The sequence below is a fragment of the Carcharodon carcharias genome, chromosome 4 (assembly GCF_017639515.1).
Source record: "Carcharodon carcharias isolate sCarCar2 chromosome 4, sCarCar2.pri, whole genome shotgun sequence".
Lineage (NCBI taxonomy): Eukaryota > Metazoa > Chordata > Chondrichthyes > Lamniformes > Lamnidae > Carcharodon > Carcharodon carcharias.
In genome coordinates, this window is record NC_054470.1 from 202023627 (window position 1) to 202047507 (window position 23881).

The 23881-nt window shown below is 48.0% G+C and overlaps 1 protein-coding gene across 1 annotated transcript in view; it reads right to left on the reverse strand.

The window, feature by feature from the left end:
- cplane1 (ciliogenesis and planar polarity effector 1) overlaps positions 1–17978 on the reverse strand; it is a 217567-nt gene extending 199589 nt beyond the window's left edge. The window contains exons 1-6 of the mRNA XM_041185379.1: positions 17964–17978; positions 16345–17087; positions 9157–9368; positions 6170–6250; positions 5345–5494; positions 799–972 (exon numbers count right to left, since the gene is read on the reverse strand). Coding sequence (XP_041041313.1) covers positions 799–972; positions 5345–5494; positions 6170–6250; positions 9157–9368; positions 16345–17087; positions 17964–17978 — 1375 coding nt within the window. The remainder of the gene's footprint in view (positions 1–798; positions 973–5344; positions 5495–6169; positions 6251–9156; positions 9369–16344; positions 17088–17963) is intronic.
- Positions 17979–23881: the final 5903 nt, after the last annotated feature.

Below are 23881 nucleotides of genomic sequence, written 5' to 3' on the forward strand. Positions count from 1 at the left end.
TCCCCTCTCCACACCCACTGCCCCCTCTCCGCCCCACACCCACTGTCCCCTCTCTACACCCACTGCCCCCTCTCCACACCCACTGCCCCCTCTCCGCCCCACACCCACTGTCCCCTCTCCACACCCACTGTCCCCTCTCCGCCCCGCACCCACTGTCCCCTCTCCACACCCACTGCCCCCTCTCCGCCCCACACCCACTGTCCCCTCTCTACACCCACTGCCCCCTCTCCACACCCACTGTCCCCTCTTCACACCCAATGTCCCCTCTCTACACCCACTGTCCCCTCTCCGCACCCACTGCCCCCTCTCCACACCCACTGCCCCCTCTCCGCCCCACACCCACTGTCCCCTCTCTACACCCACTGCCCCCTCTCCGCCCCACACCCACTGTCCCCTCTCCACACCCACTGTCCCCTCTCCACACCCACTGCCCCCTCTCCACACCCACTGCCCCCTCTCCGCCCCACACCCACTGTCCCCTCTCTACACCCACTGCCCCCTCTCCGCCCCACACCCACTGTCCCCTCTCCGCACCCACTGCCCCCTCTCCGCCCCACACCCACTGTCCCCTCTCTGCACCCAATGTCCCCGCTCTCTCTACACCTAGTGCCCCCTCTCTACACCCACATGGCCTGACTCAGCACAGGCAAATAGAAATCCTTGTACTGAGAATTATGTTTGCCCTCCCGAGTCCACCAAGCTCAGTTCAGACTGTGGTGGTTATCCCAGTCTCAAAGGCCCGAACTCAGGTAATGCGAGTTCAGATCTGGATTACGGAGGGATCAGAGTGATTCTTACCTGGTTGAATGTGCAGAGGTGGCAGGGTGTCGATGTGGTGAGGTGGCAGCACGTACAGTGGCTGGTTAGTGAAATACAGAGCCATGAAACGGGCTAGTGACTGAACCACTGCCAGGGCAGCATCTACCCCAACATCTAGCAGCATCGAAGAATCCAATTCCAGCTGATCAGTCCCTGTTCACAGAGGCACACTTTCAGTGTTCATAACAGAACCAATACAAAGCTGGCAAAATCTAATACCCCTCATTGTAACACTGATATACCCCACACCCCTCACTGTAACACTGATATACCCCACACCCCTCACTGTAACACTGATATACCCCACACCCCTCACTGTAACACTGATATATCCCACACCCCTCACTGTAACACTGATGTACTCCACAACCCTCACTGTAACACTGATATACCCCACACCCATCACTGTAACACTGATATACCCCACACCCCTCACTGTAACACTCTGATATACCCCACACCCCACTCTGTAACACTGATATACCCCACATCCCTCACTGTAACACTGATATACCCCACACCCCTCACTGTAACACTCTGATATACCCCACACCCCTCACTGTAACACTGATATACCCCACATCCCTCACTGTAACACTGATATACCCCACACCCCTCACTGTAACACTCCGATATACCCCACACCCCTCACTATAACACTCTGATATACCTCACACCCCTCACTGTAACACTCTGATATACCACACACCCCTCACTGTAACACTCTGATATACCCCACACCCCTCACTGTAACACTCTGATATACCCCACATCCCTCACTGTAACACTCCGATATACCCCACACCCCTCACTGTAACACTCTGATATACCACACACCCCTCACTGTAACACTCCGATATACCCCACATCCCTCACTGTAACACTCTGATATACCCCACACCCCTCACTGTAACACTCCGATATACCCCACATCCCTCACTGTAACACTCTGATATACCACACACCCCTCACTGTAACACTGATATACCTCACACCCCTTACTGTAACAGTCTGATATACCCCACGTCCCTCACTGTAACACTCCGATATACCCCACACCCCTCACTGTAACACTCTGATATACCACACACCCCTCACTGTAACACTCCGATATTCCCCACATCCCTCACTGTAACACTCTGATATACCCCACACCTCTCACTGTAACACTGATATACCCCACACCCCTCACTGTAACACTCTGATATACCCTACACCCCTCACAGTAACACTGATATATCCCACACCCCTCACTGTAACAATGATATACCTCACACCCTTCACTGTAACACCCTGATATACCCTACACCCCACACTGTAACACTCTGATATACCCTACACCCCTCACTGTAACACTGATATATCCCACACCCCTCATTGTAACACTGATATATCCCACACCCCTCACTGTAACAGTCTGATATATCCCACACCCCTCACTATAACACTCTGATATACCTCACACCCCTCACTGTAACAGTCTGATATATCCCACACCCCTCACTGTAACATTGATATACCACATATCCCTCACTGTAACACTGATATACCCCACACCCCTCACTGTAACATTGATATACCACATATCCCTCACTGTAACACTGACATACCCCACACCCCTCACTGTAACATTGATATACCACACATCCCTCACTGTAACACTGATATACCCCACACCCCTCATTGTAACACTCTGATATACCTCACACCCCTCACTGTAACAGTCTGATATACCCCACACCCCTCACTGTAACATTGATATACCACACATCCCTCACTGTAACACTGATATACCCCACACCCCTCACTGTAACACTGATATACCCCACACCCCTCACTGTGACACTCTGATATACCCCACACCCCACTCTGTAACACTCTGATATATCCCACACCCCTCACTGTAACACTCTGATATACACCACAACCCTCACTGTAACACTCTGATATACCCCACACCCCTCACTGTAACACTCTGATATACCCCACATCCCTCACTGTAACACTCTGATATACCCCACACCCCTCACTGTAACACTCTGATATATCCCACACCCCTCACTGTAACACTGATATACCCCACACCCCTCACTGTAACACTCTGATATACCCCACACCCCTCACTGTAACACTCTGATATACCCACCCCCTCACTGTAACACTCTGATATACCCCACACCCCTCACTGTAACGCTCTGATATATCCCACACCCCTTACTGTAACACTGATATACCCCACACCCCTCACTGTAACACTCTGATATACCCCACATCCCTCACTGTAACACTCCGATATACCCCACACCCCTCACTGTAACACTCTGATATACCAAACACCCCTCACTGTAACACTCCGATATACCCCACATCCCTCACTGTAACACTCTGATATACCCCACACCCCTCACTGTAACACTCCGATATACCCCACATCCCTCACTGTAACACTCTGATATACCACACACCCCTCACTGTAACACTGATATACCTCACACCCCTTACTGTAACAGTCTGATATACCCCACGTCCCTCACTGTAACACTCCGATATACCCCACACCCCTCACTGTAACACTCTGATATACCACACACCCCTCACTGTAACACTCCGATATTCCCCACATCCCTCACTGTAACACTCTGTTATACCCCACACCTCTCACTGTAACACTGATATACCCCACACCCCTCACTGTAACACTCTGATATACCCTACACCCCTCACAGTAACACTGATATATCCCACACCCCTCACTGTAACAATGATATACCTCACACCCTTCACTGTAACACTCTGATATACCCTACACCCCACACTGTAACACTCTGATATACCCTACACCCCTCACTGTAACACTGATATATCCCACACCCCTCATTGTAACACTGATATACCCCACACCCCTCACTGTAACACTCTGATATATCCCACACCCCTCACTGTAACACTCTGATATACCTCACACCACTCACTGTAACAGTCTGATATACCCCACACCCCTCACTGTAACATTGATATACCACACATCCCTCACTGTAACACTGATATACCCCACACCCCTCACTGTAACATTGATATACCACATATCCCTCACTGTAACACTGATATACCCCACACCCCTCATTGTAACACTCTGATATACCTCACACCCCTCACTGTAACAGTCTGATATACCCCACACCCCTCACTGTAACAGTGATATACCACACATCCCTCACTGTAACACTGATATACCTCACACACCTCACTGTAACACTGATATACCCCACACCCCTCACTGTGACACTCTGATATACCCCACACCCCACTCTGTAACACTCTGATATATCCCACACCCCTCACTGTAACACTCTGATATACCCCACACCCCTCACTGTAACACTCTGATATACCCCACATCCCTCACTGTAACACTCTGATATACCCCACACCCCTCACTGTAACGCTCTGATATATCCCACACCCCTCACTGTAACACTGATATACCCCACACCCCTCACTGTAACACTCTGATATACCCCACACCCCTCACTGTAACACTCTGGTATACCCACCCCCTCACTGTAACACTCTGATATACCTCACACCCCTCACTGTAACGCTCTGATATATCCCACACCCCTTACTGTAACACTGATATACCCCATACCTCTCACTGTGAAACTCTAATATACCCCACACCCCTCACTGTAACACACTGATATACCACACCCCTCACTGTAACACTCTGATATATCTCACACCCCTCACTGTAACAATCTGATATACCCCACATCCCTCACTGTAACACTGTGATATATCCCACACCCCTCACTGTAACACCCTGATATACCCACACCCCTCAGTGTAACACTCTGATATACCCCACACCCCTCACTGTAACACTCTGATATACCCCACACCCCTCACTGTAACTCTCTGATATACCCTACACCCCTCACTGTAACATTCTGATATACCCTACACCCCTCACTGTAACACTCTGACATACCCCACACCCCGCACTGTAACACTCTGATATAGCCCACACCTCTCACTGTAACTCTCTGATATATCCCACACACCTCACTGTAACACTCTGATATACCCCACACCCCTCACTGTAACACTGTGATATACCTCACAGCCCTCACTGTACACTCTGATATACCCCACACCCCTCACTGTAACACTCTGATATACCACACACCCCTCACTGTAACACTCTGGTATATCCCACACCCCTCACTGTAACACTGATATACCCCACACCCCTCACTGTAACACTGATATACCCCACACCCCTCACTGTAACACACTGATATACCCCACATCCCTCACTGTAACACTCTGGTATATCCCACACCCCTCACTGTAACACTGATATACCCCACACCCCTCACTGTAACACTCTGATATACCCCACACCCCTCACTGTAACACTCTGACTATCGCACACTCATCATTCACAGATTGACACAACAGACTGTAACATTCTGATATACAACACACCGGTCAAGTTGTATTGAGCATCTTGACATCTCACCTGTAAAGATCGCAGATCGCTTTTGGTTTAGCATCTGTCCCACAAGCTGTTCAGTAAAGGATTGGGCAGTGCTCAGATCGTAGCAGTAGAGGTGAGTGTAAAGAATGGCCAGGCTGTATCGAGTCTGCAGGTAAATCACTCTTCCCCCATCTGTAATCAAAAACATCAAGGATGTTATGTTAGGATTAATCCCCTGGCCAGAATTCACTGCAGCCACATGGCAACCCAGAGAAAATGAGGCAGAAAGAAAGACAGAGGAAGATGAGGCTGAAGGGAGTAGGGGAGCAGACACACATGATTTTTCTTTTAATTCATTCATGGGATGTGGGCATTGCTGGCTGGGCCAGCATTTATTGCTCATCCCTAATTGCCCTTGTTCAGGGGCATTTAGGAGTCAACCCCATTGCTGTGGGTCTGGAGTCACATGTAGTCCAGACCAGGTAAGGACAGCAGATTTCCTTCCCTGAAGGACATTAGTGAACCAGATGGGTTTTTACAACAATCGACAAATGGTTTCATGGTCATCATTGGACTTTTAATTCCAGATTTTTACTGAATTCAAATTTCACCATCTGACGTGGCGGGATTCGAACCCCGGCCCCTAGAGCATTATCCTGGGTCTCTGAAACACTAGTCCGGTGACAATACCACTCTGCCATCGCCTCCCCTTAGTCAAAGCTATGGTGGCAGCTGGGGCCAAGAGGGAAGATAGAAGTCAAGCATTTGCTGAAAATGAGCCCAGGGCAGGGATTGACAAAATGTCCCTGCAACATCAGAAGAGTAGGTGATGCTGCAGCAGATGTTGGTTCAGGTTTGCGCTCTTACCTCTGCCCATCTCCTCCAGAATTGCCGCCCTCCAGATTTGCACAGATTCCAGGTACGAGCCCAGAAGAAAGCACTCCTCACCTCCAAACAAGACAAAACAGAGCAATGAGAAAGCAGGCTTTGTTTCCTGTGATAATCTTCAGCTGAATGGTGAACCAAATTCATCAGCTACTGAAGGATGTGCCAGTTTGATACTTGTGCACTTGATGGGTGGTTAAAGTGTGCGACTAGAGTTACAGCCAGGCCTAACTGAGTAAGGAGGCAAACTCTCCTTCCCTAAAGGGCAAGTGAACCAACAGGATCAATACTGTCACATCAGCACAGCCAGAAGCCATTCAGCCCATTGAGTCCATGCTGGCTTTCTTTGGACAATACAGTCAGTCACATTCCCCTGCTTGATCCCATAAGTTTATTTCCCTCAAGTGTCCATCCAATTTCCTTGAGAAATCTTCCTCACACCCCGCTGGCATCTCTTGCCCAACACCTTAAATCTGTGTTGCTTTGTCCTTCTGCCATCAGCTAATGGGAATAGCTTTTCTCAACCTGTCATCAACTTGTACACCTCGATCAAATCTCCCCTCAACCTTCTTTGCCCCAAGGGGAACAACCCCAGCTTCTCCAACCCAATCTTATACATAAAATCCCCCCCTCCCTGGAACCATTCTGAGAAACCTCCTCTGCACCCTCTCAAGGACACTCACATCTTTCCCAAAGTGTGGTTAATTGGATGCTATGCTTGAGTACTTCCTAACCAGAGTTTCTTTTAACAGTTTCAGCATAACTTCCCTGCTTTTGTACCAATAGCTCCATGGAGTAGAGGAGATTTGATAGAGGTATTCAAAATCATGAAGGGTCTGGACAGAGTAGACAGGGAGAAACTGTTCCTATTGGTGGAAGGATCGAGAGCCAGAGGACGCAGATTTAAGATGAATGGCTGGGGGTTGGTCCAGAACCAGGGGACACAGTCTCAGAATAAGAGGCTGGCCATTTAGGACTGAGATGAGGAGGAATTTCTTCACTCAGAGGGTGGTGAATCTTTGGAATTCTCTACCCCAGAGGCTGAGGAGAATCAGTCATTGAGTATGTACAAGACAGAAATCATAGATTTCTAGATATTAAAAACATCTAGGGACACGGGCAAAGTGCAGGAAAATGGTGTTAATGTGGAAGATCAGCCATGAGATCATTAAATGGTGGAATGGACTCAAAGGGCTGAATGGCCTCCTCCTGCTCCTGTTTGCTAGGTTCTTATGTAAGCAATGTCAACATGAGGAAAAACTGTTATGCAGTGAATGGTTAGGATCTGGCCCGAGAGTGTAGTGGAGGCTGGTTCAATCCAGACTTTTAAAAGGGAATTGGTTTGTTATCTGAAAAGGAAAAAACTTGCAGCACTGCAGGGAAATGGCACTTGGTGAACTATTCAAACAGAGAGTCATCATGGACACAACGGGACAAATGACCTCCTTCTGTGCAGTAACCATACTATGGCTGTACACTGTCCCCAACAAACACTCCCAGAACAGGAACAGCATGAGATGAGATACAGAGTAAAGCTCCCTCTACACTGTCCCCATCAAACACTCCCAGAACAGGAAAAGCATGAGATTAGATACAGAGTAAAGCTCCCTCTACACCATCCCCATCAAACTCTCCCAGAACAGGAACAGCACGGGGTTAGATACAGAGTAAAGCTCCCTCCACACGGTCCCCATCAAACTCTCCCAGGACAGGTACAGCATAGGTTTAGGTACAGGGTAAAGCTCGCTCTACACTGTCCCCATCAAACACTCCCAGGACAGGTACAGCACAGGGTTACGTACAGGGTAAAGCTGCCTCTTCACTGTCCCCATCAAACACTCCCAGGACAGGTACAGCATGGAGATAAATACAGAATAAAGTTCCCTCTACACCAACTCCATCAAACACTCCCAGGACAGGAACAGCATGAGATTAGATACAGAGTAAAGCTCCCTCTACACCATCCCAATCAAACACTCCCAGGACAGGTACAGCATGGGGTTAGATACAGAGTAAAGCTCCCTCTACACTGTCCCCATCAAACACTCCCAATGCTGGACCAGCATGGAGTTAGATACAGAGTAAAGCTCCCTCTACACTGTCCCCATCAAACACTCCCAGGACAGGTACAGCACGGGGTTAGATACAGAGTAAATCTCCCTCTACACTGTCCCCATCAAACACTCCCAGGACAGGTACAGCACGGGGTTAGATACAGAGTAAATCTCCCTCTACACTGTCCCCATCAAACACTCCCAGGACAGGTACAGCACGGGGTTAGATACAGAGTAAATCTCCCTCTACACTGTCCCCATCAAACACTCCCAGGACAGGTACAGCACGGGGTTAGATACAGAGTAAAGCTCCCTCTACACTGTCCCCATCAAACACTCCCAGGACAGGTACAGCACGGGGTTAGATACAGAGTAAATCTCCCTCTACACTGTCCCCATCAAACACTCCCAGGACAGGTACAGCACGGGGTTAGATACAGAGTAAATCTCCCTCTACACTGTCATCATCAAACACTCCCAGGACAGGTACAGCACGGGGTTAGATACAGAGTAAAGCTCCCTCTACACCATCCCCATCAAACACTCCCAGGACAGGTACAGCACAGGGTTAGATACAGAGTAAAGCACCCTCTACACTGTCCCCATCAAACACTCCCAGGACAGGTACAGCACGGGGTTAGATACAGAGTAAAGCTCCCTCTACACCATCCCCATCAAACACTCCCAGGACAGGTACAGCACAGGGTTAGATACAGAGTAAATATCCCTCTACACTGTCCCCATCAAACACTCCCAGGACAGGTACAGCACAGAGTTAGTACAGGGTAAAGCTCCCTCTACACTGTCCCCATCAAACACTCCCAGGACAGGTACAGCAACAGGGTTAGGTTCAGGGTAAAGCTCCTTCTACACTGAACTTTTCTTTTGTTACTTATGCTTATTTCATCTCCTTACCTGCGAGAGGTTTGAGCTGCCGGTTTGGTCCCAGTCTTTCTCCCATCGCCTGCAACGTTGTTTGAATCTGGGAGAGGAGTGAAGTTAGGATTGCCTCTTCCCCTAGAAGCCTCTTCCTTGAGCTGCCTCTGTGCGGTTGTTGTTGGACCTTCCGGAGATGGGAATGGTGCTGCAATGAATGCTGGTACAACAGGCGCCACGTGACAGCCAGTCTGCACAATAAGATACAACCCAACATTATGGGACTCATCACACCAACCATCACACTGCATTAATATATCTACTCCCCTTCTCAGTAATACGGCCTGCCCTTACCCCGGCCCTTTCCAAATCCAACCCAATCCCCACCCTCCTGCTTTATCAGACCCTTCGCACAGCATTAACCCTCGTAAACTATCCCTCAGGCCATTTGTCCAATTCACATACATGTCCCTCATCAAGCCATTCGTCCACTTCCCCTCTTAAATTGTCACTCACTAGCGAAGGAGATGTAGGACTGTACCAGAGAAAATCTAATGTATTTATGAGTGAGTATTGCTCCATGTGATAATGGTATTTTTTAAAAATCTTTTTGGTCTTTCATGGGATGTGGGCTTTGCTGGCTGGGCCAGCATTTATTGCCCATCCCTAATTTACCTCGAGAAGGTGGTGGTGAGCTGCCTTCTTGAACCGCTGCAGTCCATGTGGTGTAGGTACAGCCACAGTGCTCTTAGGGAGAGAGTTCCAGGATTTTGACCCAGCGACAGTGAAGGAACGGTGATATATCTCCAAGTCAGGATGGTGAGTGACTTGGAGGGGAACTTCCAGGTGGTAGTGTTCCCATCTATCTGCTGCCCTTGTCCTTCTAGATGATAGTGGTCACGGGTTTGGAAGGCACTTCTGAAGAAGCCTTGGTGAATTCCTGTAGATGGTACACACTGCTGCTACTGTGCATCAGTGGTGGAGGGAGTGAATGTTTGTGGATGTGGTGTCAATCAAGTGGCTGCTTTGTCCTGGATGGTGTCCAGCTTTTTGAGTGTTATTGGAGCTGCACTCATCCAGGTAATTGGGGAGTATTCCATCACACTCCTGACTTGTGCCTTGCAGATGGTGGACAGGATTTGGGGAGTCAGGAGCTGAGTTACTCATTGCATGATTCCTAGCCTCTGACCTGCTCTTGTAGTCACATTATTTATATGGCTGGTCCAGTTCAGTTTCTAGCCAATGGTATCCCCCTGGATGTTGATAGTGGGGGTTTTAACGATGGCAATGCCATTGAACATCAAGGGGCGATGGTTAGATTCTCTCTTGTTGTAGATGGATATTGCCTAGCACTTGTGTGATGCCAATGGTAATAGCCACTTGTCAGCCCAAGCCTGGATATTGTTCAGGTCATGCTGCATTTGGACATGGACTGCTTCAGTATCTGAGAAGTCTTGAATGATGCTAAACATTGTGCAATCATCAGTGAACATTCTGATCTTAGGATGTAAGGAAGGTCATTGATGGTGCAGCTGAAGATGGTTGGGCCGAGGCCACTAACCCTGAGGAACCTGTCCAATAATGTCTTGGAGCTGAGATAACTGACCTCCAACAACCACAACCATCTTCCTTTGTGCTCGGTTTGACTCCAACCAATGGAGAGTTATCCCCTGATTCCCATTGACTCCAGTTTTGCTAGGGCTCCTTGATGCCACATTCAGTCAAATGCTGCCTTGATGTCAAGGGCAGTCACTCTCACCTCACCTCGGGAGTTCAGCTCTTTTGTCCATGTTTGAACCAAGGCTGCAAAGAGGTCAGGAGCTCAGTGGTCCTGGCGGAACCCAAACTGGGCATCAGTGAGCAGGTTATTGCTAAGCAAGTGCTGCTTGATAGCACTGTTGATGACCCCTTCCATTACTTTACTGATGATGGAGAGTAGACTGATGGGGTGGTAATTGGCCAGATTGGATTTGTCCTGCTTTTTGTGTGCAGGACATACCTGGGCAATTTTCCACATAGCTGGGTAGATGCCAGTGTTGTAGCTGTACTGGAACAGCTTGGCTAGGGGTGCGGCAAGTTCTGGAACACAAGTCTTCAGTAATATTGCTGGAATATTGTCAGGGCCCTCGGCCTTTGCAGTGTCCAGTGCCTTCAGCCATTTCATGATATCACATGGAGTGAATTGAATTGGCTGAAGACTGGCATCTGTGTTGCTGGGGACCTCTGGACAAGGCCAAGATGGATCATCCACTCAGCACTTCTGGCTGAAGATTGTAGCCAATGCAACTATTGATGAGTGAGCATCGTACCTGGGTGATAATGGTCAGTAAGAACATAAGAAATAGGAACAGGAGTAGTGGTAGACCATTTGGCCCCTTGAGCCTGCTCCACCATTCAATAAGATCATGGCTGATCTTCTTGTGTTCCAATTTCCACATTCCCATCTAACCCCGATAAGCTTTGAATCCCTTGCCTGACGAGAATCTATCTACCTCTGCCTTAAAAATATTCAATGACCCCGCCTCCACCGCCTTCTGAGGCTGAGAGTTCCAAAGTCGCACAACACTCTGAGAAAACATTTCTCCTCATCTCTGTCCTAAAAGGGCGACCCCTAATTTTAAAACAGTGCCCCTAGTTTTGGACTCACCCACAAGAGGAAACATCCTTTTGACATCCACCTTGTCAAGGCCGTTCAGGATCTTGTATACTTCAATCAAATCACCCTTCACTCATTTAAACTCCAGTGGAAACAAGCCCAGTTTGTCCAACGTTTCCTCATAAGACAACCCACTCATTCCAGGTAACAATTTAGTAAACCTATTCTGAACCGTCTCCAACACATTTACATCCTTCCTTAAATAAGGAGACCAAAACTACACACAGTATTTGAGGTGTGGTCTCACCAATGCCCTGTATAACTGAAGCATAACATCCTTAGTTTTATGTTCAATTCCTCTCGTAGTAAAGGATAGCATTCCATTAGCCCTTCTTAATTACTTGCTGTACCTGCAAACTAACTTTTCACAGAATCACAGTGCAGAAGAGGCCCTTAAGCCCATCGAGTCTGCACTGACACGTGAGAAACACCTGACCTACCTACCTAATCCCATTTACCAGCACTTGGCCCATAGCCTTGAATGTTATGATGTGCCAAGTGCTCATCCAGGTACTTTTTAAAGGATGTGAGGCAACCCGCCTCCACCACCTTCCCAGGCAGCGCATTCCAGACTGTCACCACCCTCTGGGTAAAAAAGTTTTTCCTCACATCCCCCCTAAACCTCCTGCCCCTCACCTTGAACTTATGTCCCCTTGTGACTGACCCTTCAACTAAGGGGAACAGCTGCTCCCTATCCACCCTGTCCATGCCCCTCATAATCTTGTACACCTCGATCAGGTCGCCCCTCAGTCTTCTCTGCTCCAACGAAAACAACCCAAGTCTATCCAACCTCTCTTCATATCTTAAAAAATTCATCCCAGGCAACATCCTGGTGAATCTCCTCTGCACCCCCTCCAGTGCAACTTTTTGTGACTCATGTCCTAGAACACCTAGATCCCTCTGCAACTCAGAATTATGCAGCCGTTCTCCATTTAAGTAACACGCTGCTTTTTTGCTCTTCCTGCCAAAATGAACAACTTCACATTTTCCTACATTAAACTCCATTTGTCAGATCTTTGCCCACTCACTTAACCTATCTATATCCATCTGCAACCTCATGTCCTCTTAGCAACATACTTTCCAACCTATCTTTGTGTCATCTGCAAATTTAGCTACCATGTCTTTACTCCCCTCATCTTAGTCACTGATATAAATAGTAAACATTTGAGGCCCAAGCACATACCCCTCCACTCACCACATCCTGCCAATCCGAAAAAGACCCATTTATGCAAACTCTCTGCTTTCTGCCAGTCAGCCGATCTTCTACCTCTGTTAATATGTTACCCCAACACCATGCATTTTTATTTTCCACAATAATCTTTAATGTGGCACCTTATGAAATGCCTTGTGTAAAATTGATGAGTGAGCACCGTTCCTGTGTGACAATGGTCTATATTGATGAGTATTGCTCCTGTGTGACAATGGTCTATATTGATGAATATTGTTCCTGTGTGACAATGGTCTATATTGATGAGTATTGTTCCTATGTGACAAAGGTCTATATTGATGAGTATTGTTCCTGTGTGACAATGGTCTATATTGATGAGTATTGTTCCTGTGTGACAATGGTCTATGTTGATGAGTATTGTTCCAGTGTGACAATGGTCTATATTGATGAGTGAGGCCTGTTCCTGTGTGACAATGGTCTATATTGATGAGTGAGGCCTTTTCCTCTGTGACAATGGTCTATATTGATGAGTATTGTTCCTGTGTGACAATGGTCTATATTGATGAGCATTGTTCCTGTGTGACAATGGTCTATATTGATGAGTGAGGCCTGTTCCTGTGTGACAATGGTCTATATTGATGAGTATTGGTCCTGTGTGACAAAGGTCTATATTGATGAGTATTGTTCCTGTGTGACAATGGTCTATCTTGATGAGTATTGTTCCTGTGTGACAATGGTCTATATTGATGAGTATTGTTCCTGTGTGACAATGGTCTATGTTGATGAGTGAGCATCTTTCCTGTGTGACAATGGCCTATATTGATGAGTATTGTTGCTGTGTGACAATGGTCTATATTGATGAGTATTGTTCCTGTGTGACAATGGTCTATATTGATGAGTATTGTTCCTGTGTGACAATGGTCTATATTGATGAGTATTGTTCCCGTGTGACAATGGTCTATATTGATGTGTATTTTTCCTGTGTGACAATGGTCTATATTGATGAGTATTGTTCCTGTGTGACAATGGTCTATATTGATGAGTGAGGCCTGTTCCTGTGTGACAATGGTCTATATTGATGAGTATTGGTCCTGTGTGACAAAGGTCTATATTGATGAGTATTGTTCCTGTGTGACAATGGTCTATCTTGATGAGTATTGTTCCTGTGTGACAATGGTCTATATTGATGAGTATTGTTCCTGTGTGACAATGATCTATATTGATGAGTGAGCATCTTTCCTGTGTGACAATGGCCTATATTGATGAGTATTGTTCCTGTGTGACAATGGTCTATATTGATGAGTATTGTTCCTGTGTGACAATGGTCTATATTGATGAGTATTGTTCCTGTGTGACAATGGTCTATATTGATGAGTATTGTTCCTGTGTGACAATGGTCTATATTGGTGAGTATTGTTCCCGTGTGACAATGGTCTATATTGATGTGTATTTTTCCTGTGTGACAATGGTCTATATTGATGAGTATTGTTCCTGTGTGACAATGGTCTATATTGATGCGTATTGTTGCTGTGAGACAATGGTGTATATTTATGAGTATTGTTCCTGTGTGAAAATGGTCTATATTGATGAGTGAGGCCTGTTCCTGTGAGACAATGGTCTATATTGATGAGTATTGTTCCTGTGTGACAATGGTCTATATTGATGAGTATTATTCCTGTGTGATAATGGTCTATATTGATGAGTATTGTTCCTGTGTGACAATGGTCTATATTGATGAGTATTGTTCCTGTGTGACAATGGTCTATATTGATGAGAATTGTTCCTGTGTGACAATGGTCTATATTGATGAGTATTGTTCCTATGTGACAAAGGTCTATATTGATGAGTATTGTTCCTGTGTGACAATGGTCTATATTGATGAGTATTGTTCCTGTGTGACAATGGTCTATGTTGATGAGTATTGTTCCAGTGTGACAATGGTCTATATTGATGAGTGAGGCCTGTTCCTGTGTGACAATGGTCTATATTGATGAGTGAGGCCTTTTCCTCTGTGACAATGGTCTATATTGATGAGTATTGTTCCTGTGTGACAATGGTCTATATTGATGAGCATTGTTCCTGTGTGACAATGGTCTATATTGATGAGTGAGGCCTGTTCCTGTGTGACAATGGTCTATATTGATGAGTATTGGTCCTGTGTGACAAAGGTCTATATTGATGAGTATTGTTCCTGTGTGACAATGGTCTATCTTGATGAGTATTGTTCCTGTGTGACAATGGTCTATATTGATGAGTATTGTTCCTGTGTGACAATGGTCTATATTGATGAGTGAGCATCTTTCCTGTGTGACAATGGCCTATATTGATGAGTATTGTTGCTGTGTGACAATGGTCTATATTGATGAGTATTGTTCCTGTGTGACAATGGTCTATATTGATGAGTATTGTTCCTGTGTGACAATGGTCTATATTGATGAGTATTGTTCCCGTGTGACAATGGTCTATATTGATGTGTATTTTTCCTGTGTGACAATGGTCTATATTGATGAGTATTGTTCCTGTGTGACAATGGTCTATATTGATGAGTGAGGCCTGTTCCTGTGTGACAATGGTCTATATTGATGAGTATTGGTCCTGTGTGACAAAGGTCTATATTGATGAGTATTGTTCCTGTGTGACAATGGTCTATCTTGATGAGTATTGTTCCTGTGTGACAATGGTCTATATTGATGAGTATTGTTCCTGTGTGACAATGATCTATATTGATGAGTGAGCATCTTTCCTGTGTGACAATGGCCTATATTGATGAGTATTGCTCCTGTGTGACAATGGTCTATATTGATGAGTATTGTTCCTGTGTGACAATGGTCTATATTGATGAGTATTGTTCCTGTGTGACAATGGTCTATATTGATGAGTATTGTTCCTGTGTGACAATGGTCTATATTGGTGAGTATTGTTCCCGTGTGACAATGGTCTATATTGATGTGTATTTTTCCTGTGTGACAATGGTCTATATTGATGTGTATTTTTCCTGTGTGACAATGGTCTATATTGATGAGTATTGTTCCTGTGTGACAATGGTCTATATTGATGCGTATTGTTGCTGTGAGACAATGGTGTATATTTATGAGTATTGTTCCTGTGTGAAAATGGTCTATATTGATGAGTGAGGCCTGTTCCTGTGAGACAATGGTCTATATTGATGAGTATTGTTCCTGTGTGACAATGGTCTATATTGATGAGTATTATTCCTGTGTGATAATGGTCTATATTGATGAGTATTGTTCCTGTGTGACAATGGTCTATATTGATGAGTATTGTTCCTGTGTGACAATGGTCTATATTGATGAGAATTGTTCCTGTGTGACAATGGTCTATATTGATGAGTATTGTTCCTGTGTGACAATGGTCTATATCGATACGTGAGTCTTACTCCTACCTGTGTGATGGCTGTTGGATGGTTTGCACAGTTTGAGATGGTTGCTCCAGTAACGTGAGGAGAGAACCCTTCTCCCTGGGACCGAATGGCACTTGGGCAGAATCAGACACCATCTCCCATGGGAGATCCAAGAAGGCCTGGGATTGGAGGGAGTACACTGTGTCCAGATGTACAGATGCCAGCTTAAGTGCCAAGAGACTGCTGAGGAGTGACTGAGAGAATGAGGCTGGTCCTAATTTCTGAGAGAGGATTAACTTCACAATGTCCGCCGAGAGTCTCACTGCGTGTATCAGTGAATGTTTGTGCACCCCATCCCAGTTCAGGACAGTTAGGCAGTAGCGCAAGAGCTGTAAAGTCCTATAGATCCCAGGGCTCCTCCTCAGGGTTTTCTTCACCATTTTATTCTTCATCTTTAAGGCCGAGCTCAGGAGGGTGGCTGGAACAAATGGTAGAAGGCAGGCAAACTGCAGTAAGGCCCGAACTGTGTATTGAAGGAGCAGGTCCTTACCCTCTATGCCCTTCACAGAAACTACCATGCTCCAGGCTGTCAACAGGCTGTTCTGGATCTGTCCGAGTTTAGCCTCGCAATGGTCTGCTTGTTCCCCCTGCTTGGCATGGAGGGTGTCGAACATGGAGGCAAACTCCAGGCGGCCCTGTTCCATGGTGCTGGGATGAGAGCTCTGAAACCTGTGGTAATCAGCAAGGCATGGAGTAGCATCAGCAGAATCATCATCTTCATCAGCCTGCAAAACGAAAACAGATCAAACCACGGCAAGTAAACAAATGCAGCAGCTCTCTCAGGATCTGCGAGGACAGGATAGGGACAGGATTTGAGTAGAAACCTCTAATTAGCCCCACTACAGGGCCTCTGCACACAGTCTAGACTGTAATTACGTTTAGCTTTGGCTAAGATGGAAGATCTTAACTGTCTGTTTCTGTGGATATTAATTAATTTTTTTCCATTCACTCACGGGATGTGGGCTTTGCTGGCAGGGCCAGCATTTATTGCCCATCCCTAGTTGCCCTTGAGAAGATCATGCTGTGCTGCCTTCTTGAACCGCTGCAGTCCATGTGGTGTAGGTACACCCACAGTGCTGTTAGGGAGGGAGTTCCAGGATTTAGACCCAGCGACAGTGAAGGAACGGTGATATATTTCCAAGTCAGGATGGTGAGTGACTTGGAGGGGAATTTCCAGGTGGTGGTGTTCCCATCTATCTGCTGCTCTTGTCCTTCTAGATGGTAGTGGTCGTGGGTTTGGAAGGTACTGTCGAAGGAGCCTTGGTGAATATTAAAGATCCCAATGAACTAACATTCCTCCCTCAATCAACCCTATCATAAAATGGTTCATTTATGTCATGGTTGTGCATGAAAATATCTACCTCATTTACCTCCACAGTCAGGTACCTTCTTTAAATCAGGTACTCTAGCTAAAGTTCTTTGAAATGTATGGGAAAGATAGTAAGAACCTGCACATACACAACACCTTCAGCGTTTCACAGCTGAGGAACCTGATGCGAAGAGCAATCACTGTTGTTTTGTAAGAAAGCCCTGCAGTCTATTTGCAGTCAGTAAGTTCCAAAGAACAAAAATCAGCTGTATGACCAGATGAGGTGCTCAACGTTTCCAGCAGCCATGTTGACATTTGGGTAGATGTTGGGGCAGTGCAGGTGGGGAATCAGTGAAGGTTGGGAATCAGGGCAGGTTGGGAATCAGTGCGGGTTGGGAATCAGTGCGGGTTGGGAATCAGTGCAGGTTGGGAATCAGTGCAGGTTGGGAATCAGTGCAGGTTGGGAATCAATGCGGGTTGGGAATCAGTGAAGGTTGGGAATCAGTGCGGGTTGGAAATCAGTGCGGGTTGGGAATCAGTGCGGGTTGGGAATCAGTGCAGGTTGGGAATCAGTGAAGGTTAAGAATCAGTGCGGGTTGGGAATCAGTGCGGGTTGGGAATCAGTGAAGGTTGGGAACCAGTGCGGGTTGGGAACCAGTGCGGGTTGGGAATCAGTGCGGGTTGGGAATCAGTGCGGGTTGGGAATCAGTGTGAGTTGGGAATCAGTGCGGGTTGGGAATCAGTGCGAGTTGGGAATCAGTGCGAGTTGGGAATCAGTGCGGGTTGGGAATCAGAGCGGTTTGGGAATCAGTGAAGGTTGGGAATCAGTGCGAGTTGGGAATCAGTGCGAGTTGGGAATCAGTGCGGGTCGGGAATCAGTGCGGGTCGGGAATCAGTGAAGGTTGGGAATCAGTGCGGGATGGGAATGAGTGCGGGATGGGAATCAGTGAAGGTTGTGAATCAGTGCGGGTTGGAAATCAGTGCGGGTTGGGAATCAGTGAAGGTTGGGAATCAGTGCGGGTTGGGAATCAGTGCGGGTTGGGAAACAGTGCGGGTTGGGAATCAATGCAGGTAGGGAATAAGTGAAGGTTGGGAATCAGTGAAGGTTGGGAATGAGTGAAGGTTGGGAATCAGTGCGGGTTGGGAATCAGTGCAGGTTGGGAATCAGTGCAGGTTGGGAATCAGTGCACGTTGGGAATCAGTGAAGGTAGGGAATCAGTGAAGGTTGGGAAGCAGTGCGGGTTGGGAATCAGTGCAGGTTGGGAATCGGTGAAGGTTGGGAATCAGTGCGGGTTGGGAATCAGTGCAGGTTGGGAATCGGTGAAGGTTGGGAATCAGTGCGGGTTGGGAAACAGTGCGGGTTGGGAATCAGTGTGGGTTAAGTTGGGAATTACTGCAGGTTGGGAATGAGTGCGGGTTGGGAATCAGTGCAGGTTGGGAATGAGTGAAGGTTGGGAATCAGTGAAGGTTGGGAATCAGTGAAGGTTGGGAATCAGTGCGGGTTGGGAATCAGTGCGGGTTGGGAATCAGTGCGGGTTGGTAATCAGTGCGGGTTGGGAATCAGTGAAGGTTGGGAATCAGAGCAGAATTGGGAATCAATGCAGGTTGGGAATCATGAAGGTTGGCAATCAGTGAAGGTTGGGAATCAGTGAAGGTTGGGAATGAGTGCGGGTTGGGAATCAGTGTGGGGTGGGATGGGAATCAGTGCAGGTTGGAAATCAGTGCGGGTTGGGAATCAGTGCGGGTTGGGAATCAGTGAAGGTTGGGAATGAGTGCGGTTGGGGAATTAGTGTGGGATGGGAATCAGTGTGGGTTGGGTTGGGAATCAGTGCGGGTAGGGAATCAGTGCGGGTTGGGAATCAGTGCGGGATGGGAAAAAGTGCGGGTTGGGAATCAGTGAAGGTTGGCAATCAGTGAAGGTTGGCAATCAGTGAAGGTCGGGAATCAGTGAAGGTTGGGAATCTGTGAAGGTTGGGAATCAGTGCGGGATGAGAAACAGTGCGGGATGAGAATCAGTGAAGGTTGGGAATCAGTGCAAGTTGGAAATCAGTGCAGGTTGAGAATCAGTGCGGGTTGGGAATCAGTGAAGGTTGGGAATCAGTGAAGGTTGGGAATCAGTGCGGGTTGGGAATCAGTGCGGGTTGGGAATCAGTGAGGGTTGGGAATCAGTGCGGGTTGGTAATCAGTGCGGGTTGGGAATCAGTGAGGGTTGGGAATCAATGCAGGTTGGGAATAAGTGAAGGTCGGGAATCAGTGCAGGTCGGGAATCAGTGCGGGATGGGAATCAGTGAAGGTTGGGAATCAGTGAAGGTTGGGAATCAGTGCGGGCGGGGAATCCGTGAAGGTTGGGAATCAGTGCGGGCTGGGAATCAGTGAGGGTTGGTAATCAGTGTGGGTTGGGAATGGGTGCAAGTTGGGAATCGGTGCAGGTTGGGAATCAGAGATGGTTGGGAATCAGTGCAGGTTGGGAATCGGTGAAATTTGGGAATCGGTGAAGGTTGCGAATCAGTGCGGGTTGGGAATCAGTGCGGGTTGGGAATCAGTGAAAGTTGGGAATCAGTGCGGGTTGGGAATCAGTGCAGGTTGGGAATCAGTGCAGGTTGGGAATCAGTGCAGGTTGGGAATCCGTGAAGGTTGGGAATCAGTGCAGGTTGGGAACCGGTGAAGGTTGGGAATCAGTGCGGATTGGGAATCAGTGAAGGTTGGGAAACAGTTCGGGTTGGGAATCAGTGCAGGTTGGGAATCAGTGAAGGTTGGGAATCAGTGCGGGTCGGGAATCAGTGAAGGTTGGGAATCAGTGCGGGTTGGGAATCAGTGATGGTTGGGAATCAATGCAGGTTGGGAAAGGTTGAAATTTGGGAATCGGTGAAGGTTGGGAATCAGTGCAGGTTGGGAATCAGTGCAGGTTGGGAATCCGTGAAGGTTGGGAATCAGTTCGGGTTGGGAATCAGTGCGGGTGGGGAATCAGTGATGGTTGGGAATCAGTGCGGGTTGGGAATCAGTGAAGGTTGGGAATCAGTGAAGGTTGGGAATCAGTGCGGGTTGGGAATAAGTGAGGGTTGGGAATCAGTGAAGGTTGGGAATTAGTGCAGGTTGGGAATGAGTGCGGGTTGGGAATCAGTGTGGGTAGGGATGGGAATCAGTGCAGGGTGGGAATCGGTGCGGGTTGGGAATCGGTACGGGTTGGGAATCAGTGAAGGTTGGGAATCAGTGAAGGTTGGGAATGAGTGCAGGTTGGGAATGAGTGCTGGTTGCGAATCAGTGTGGGTTGCGTTGGGAATCAGTGCGGGTTGGGAATCAGTGCGGGTTGGGAATCAGTGTGGGTTGGGAATCAGTGCGGGTTGGGAATCAGTGAAGGTTGGGAATCAGTGCGGGTTGGGAATCAGTGAAGGTTGGGAATCAGTGCGGGTTGGAAATCGGTGAAGGTCGGGAATCAGTGAACGTTGGGAATCAGTGTGGGATGAGAATCAGTGCGGGTTGGGAATCAGTGAAGGTTGGGAATCAGTGCGGGTTTGGTTGGGAATCCGTGCGGGTTGGGAATCAGAGAGGGTTGGGAATCAGTGCGGGTTGGGAATCAGTGAAGATTGGGAATCAGTGCGGGTTGGGAATCAGTGCGGGTTGGGAAGCAGTGCGGGTTGGGAATGAGTGCAGGTTGGGAATCAGTGCAGGTTGGGAATCAGTGCAGGTTGGGAATGAGTGCGGGATGGGAATCAGTGCAGGTTGGGAATCAGTGCAGGTTGGGAATCAGTGCGGTTTGGGAATCAGTGAAGGTTAGGAATCATTGAAAGTTGGGAATCAGTGCAGGTTGGGAATCAATGCAGGTTGGGTCGGGAATCAGTGCAGGTTGGGAATCAATGCAGGTTGAGAATCAGTGCGGGTTGGGAATAAGTGAAGGTTGGGAATCAGTGTGGGTTGGGAATCAGTGCGGGTTGGGAATCAGTGCGGGTAGGGAATCAGTGATGGTTGGGAATCAGTGCGGGTTGGGAATCAGTGAAGGTTGGGAATCAGTGAAGGTTGGGAATCAGTGCGAGTTGGGAATAAGTGAGGGTTGGGAATCAGTGAAGGTTGGGAATTAGTGCAGGTTGGGAATGAGTGCGGGTTGGGAATCAGTGTGGGTAGGGATGGGAATCAGTGCAGGTTGGGAATCGGTGCGGGTTGGGAATCAGTGAGGGTTGGGAATCAGTTAAGGTTGGGAATGAGTGCAGGTTGGGAATGAGTGCGGGTTGGGAATCAGTGTGGGTTGGGTTGGGAATCAGTGCGGGTTGGGAATCAGTGCGGGTTGGGAATCAGTGTGGGTTGGGAATCAGTGCAGGTTGGGAATCAGTGAATGTTGGGAATCAGTGCGGGTTGGGAATCAGTGAAGGTTGGGAATCAGTGCGGGTTGGAAATCGGTGAAGGTCGGGAATCAGTGAACGTTGGGAATCAGTGTGGGATGAGAATGAGTGCGGTTTGGGAATCAGTGAAGGTTGGAAATCAGTGCGGGTTCGGTTGGGAATCCGTGCGGGTGGGGAATCAGTGAGGGTTGGGAATCAGTGCGGGTTGGGAATCAGTGAAGATTGGGAATCAGTGCGGGTTGGGAATCAGTGCGGGTTGGGAATCAGTGCGGGTAGGGAATGAGTGCAGGTTGGGAATCAGTGCAGGTTGGGAATCAGTGCAGGTTGGGAATGAGTGCGGGATGGGAATCAGTGCAGGTTGGGAATCAGTGCGGGTTGGGAATCAGTGCGGTTTGGGAATCAGTGAAGGTTAGGAATCATTGAAAGTTGGGACTCAGTGCAGGTTGGGAATCAATGCAGGTTGGGTCGGGAATCAGTGCAGGTTGGGAATCAGTGCAGGTTGGGAATCAGTGCAGGTTGGGAATCAGTGCAGGTTGGGAATGAGTGCAGGTTGGGAATGAGTGAAGGTTGGGAATGAGTGAAGGTTGGCAATCAGTGAAGGTTGGCAATCAGTGCGGGTTGGGAATCAGTGAAGGTTGGCAATCAGTGCGGGTTGGGAATCAGTGGAGGTTGGGAATCGGTGAAGGCTGGGAATCGGTGAAGGTTGGGAATCAGTGCAGGTTGGGAATCAATGCAGGTTGGGTCGGGAATCAGTGCAGGTTGGGAATCAGTGCAGGTTGGGAATCAGTGCGGGTTGGGAATCAGTGCGGGTTGGGAATCAGTGCGGGTTGGGAATCAGTGAAGGTTGGCAATGAGTGAAGGTTGGCAATCAGTGAAGGTTGGCAATCAGTGCGGGTTGGGAATCAGTGAAGGTTGGGAATCAGTGAAGGTTGGGAATCAGTGAAGGTTGGGAATCAGTGCGGGTTGGGAATCAGTGAGGGTAGGGAATCAGTGCAGTTTGGGAATCAGTGAAGGGTGGGAATCAGTGAAGGTCGGGAGCCAGTGAAGGTCGGGAATCAGTGAAGGGTGGGAATCAGTGCAGGTTGGGAATCAGTGAGGGTTGGGAATCAGTGCAGGTTGGGAATCAGTGCAGGTTGGGAATCAGTGAAGGTTGGGAATCAGTGAAGGTTGGGAATCAGTGCAGGTTGGGAATCAGTGCGGGTTGGGAATCAATGAAGGTTGGGAATTAGAGCAGGTTGGGAATCCGTGAAGGTTGGGAATCAGTTCGGGTTGGGAATCAGTGCGGGTCGGGAATCAGAGCGGGTTGGGAATCAGTGAAGGTTGGGAATCAGTTCGGGTTGGTAATCAGTGCAGGTTGGGAATCAATGAAGGTTGGGAATCAGTGCGGGTCGGGAATCAGTGAAGGTTGGGAATCAGTGAAGATTGGGAATCAGTGCGGGTTGGGAATCAGTCAAGGCTGGGAATGAGTGCAGGTTGGGAATCAGTGCGGGTTGGGAATATGTGAAGGTTGGGAATCAGTGCGGGTTGGGAATCAGTGAAGGTTGGGAATGAGTGCAGGTTGGGAATCAGTGAAGGTTGGGAATCAGTGCAGGTTGGGAATCAGTGCAGGTTGGGAATCAGTGAAGGTTGGGAAACTGAAGGTTGGGAATGAGTGCGGGATGGGATACAGTGCGGGTTGGGAATCAGTGTGGGTTGAGTTGGGAATAAGTGCAGGTTGGGAAGGAGTGCGGGTTGGGAATCAGTGAGGTTTGGGAATCAGTGCGGGTTGGGAATCAGTGCGGGTTGGGAATCAGTGCAGGTTGGGAATCAGTGAAGGTTGGGAATCAGTGAAGGTTGGGAATCAGTGAAGGTTGGGAATGAGTGCGGGTTGGGAATG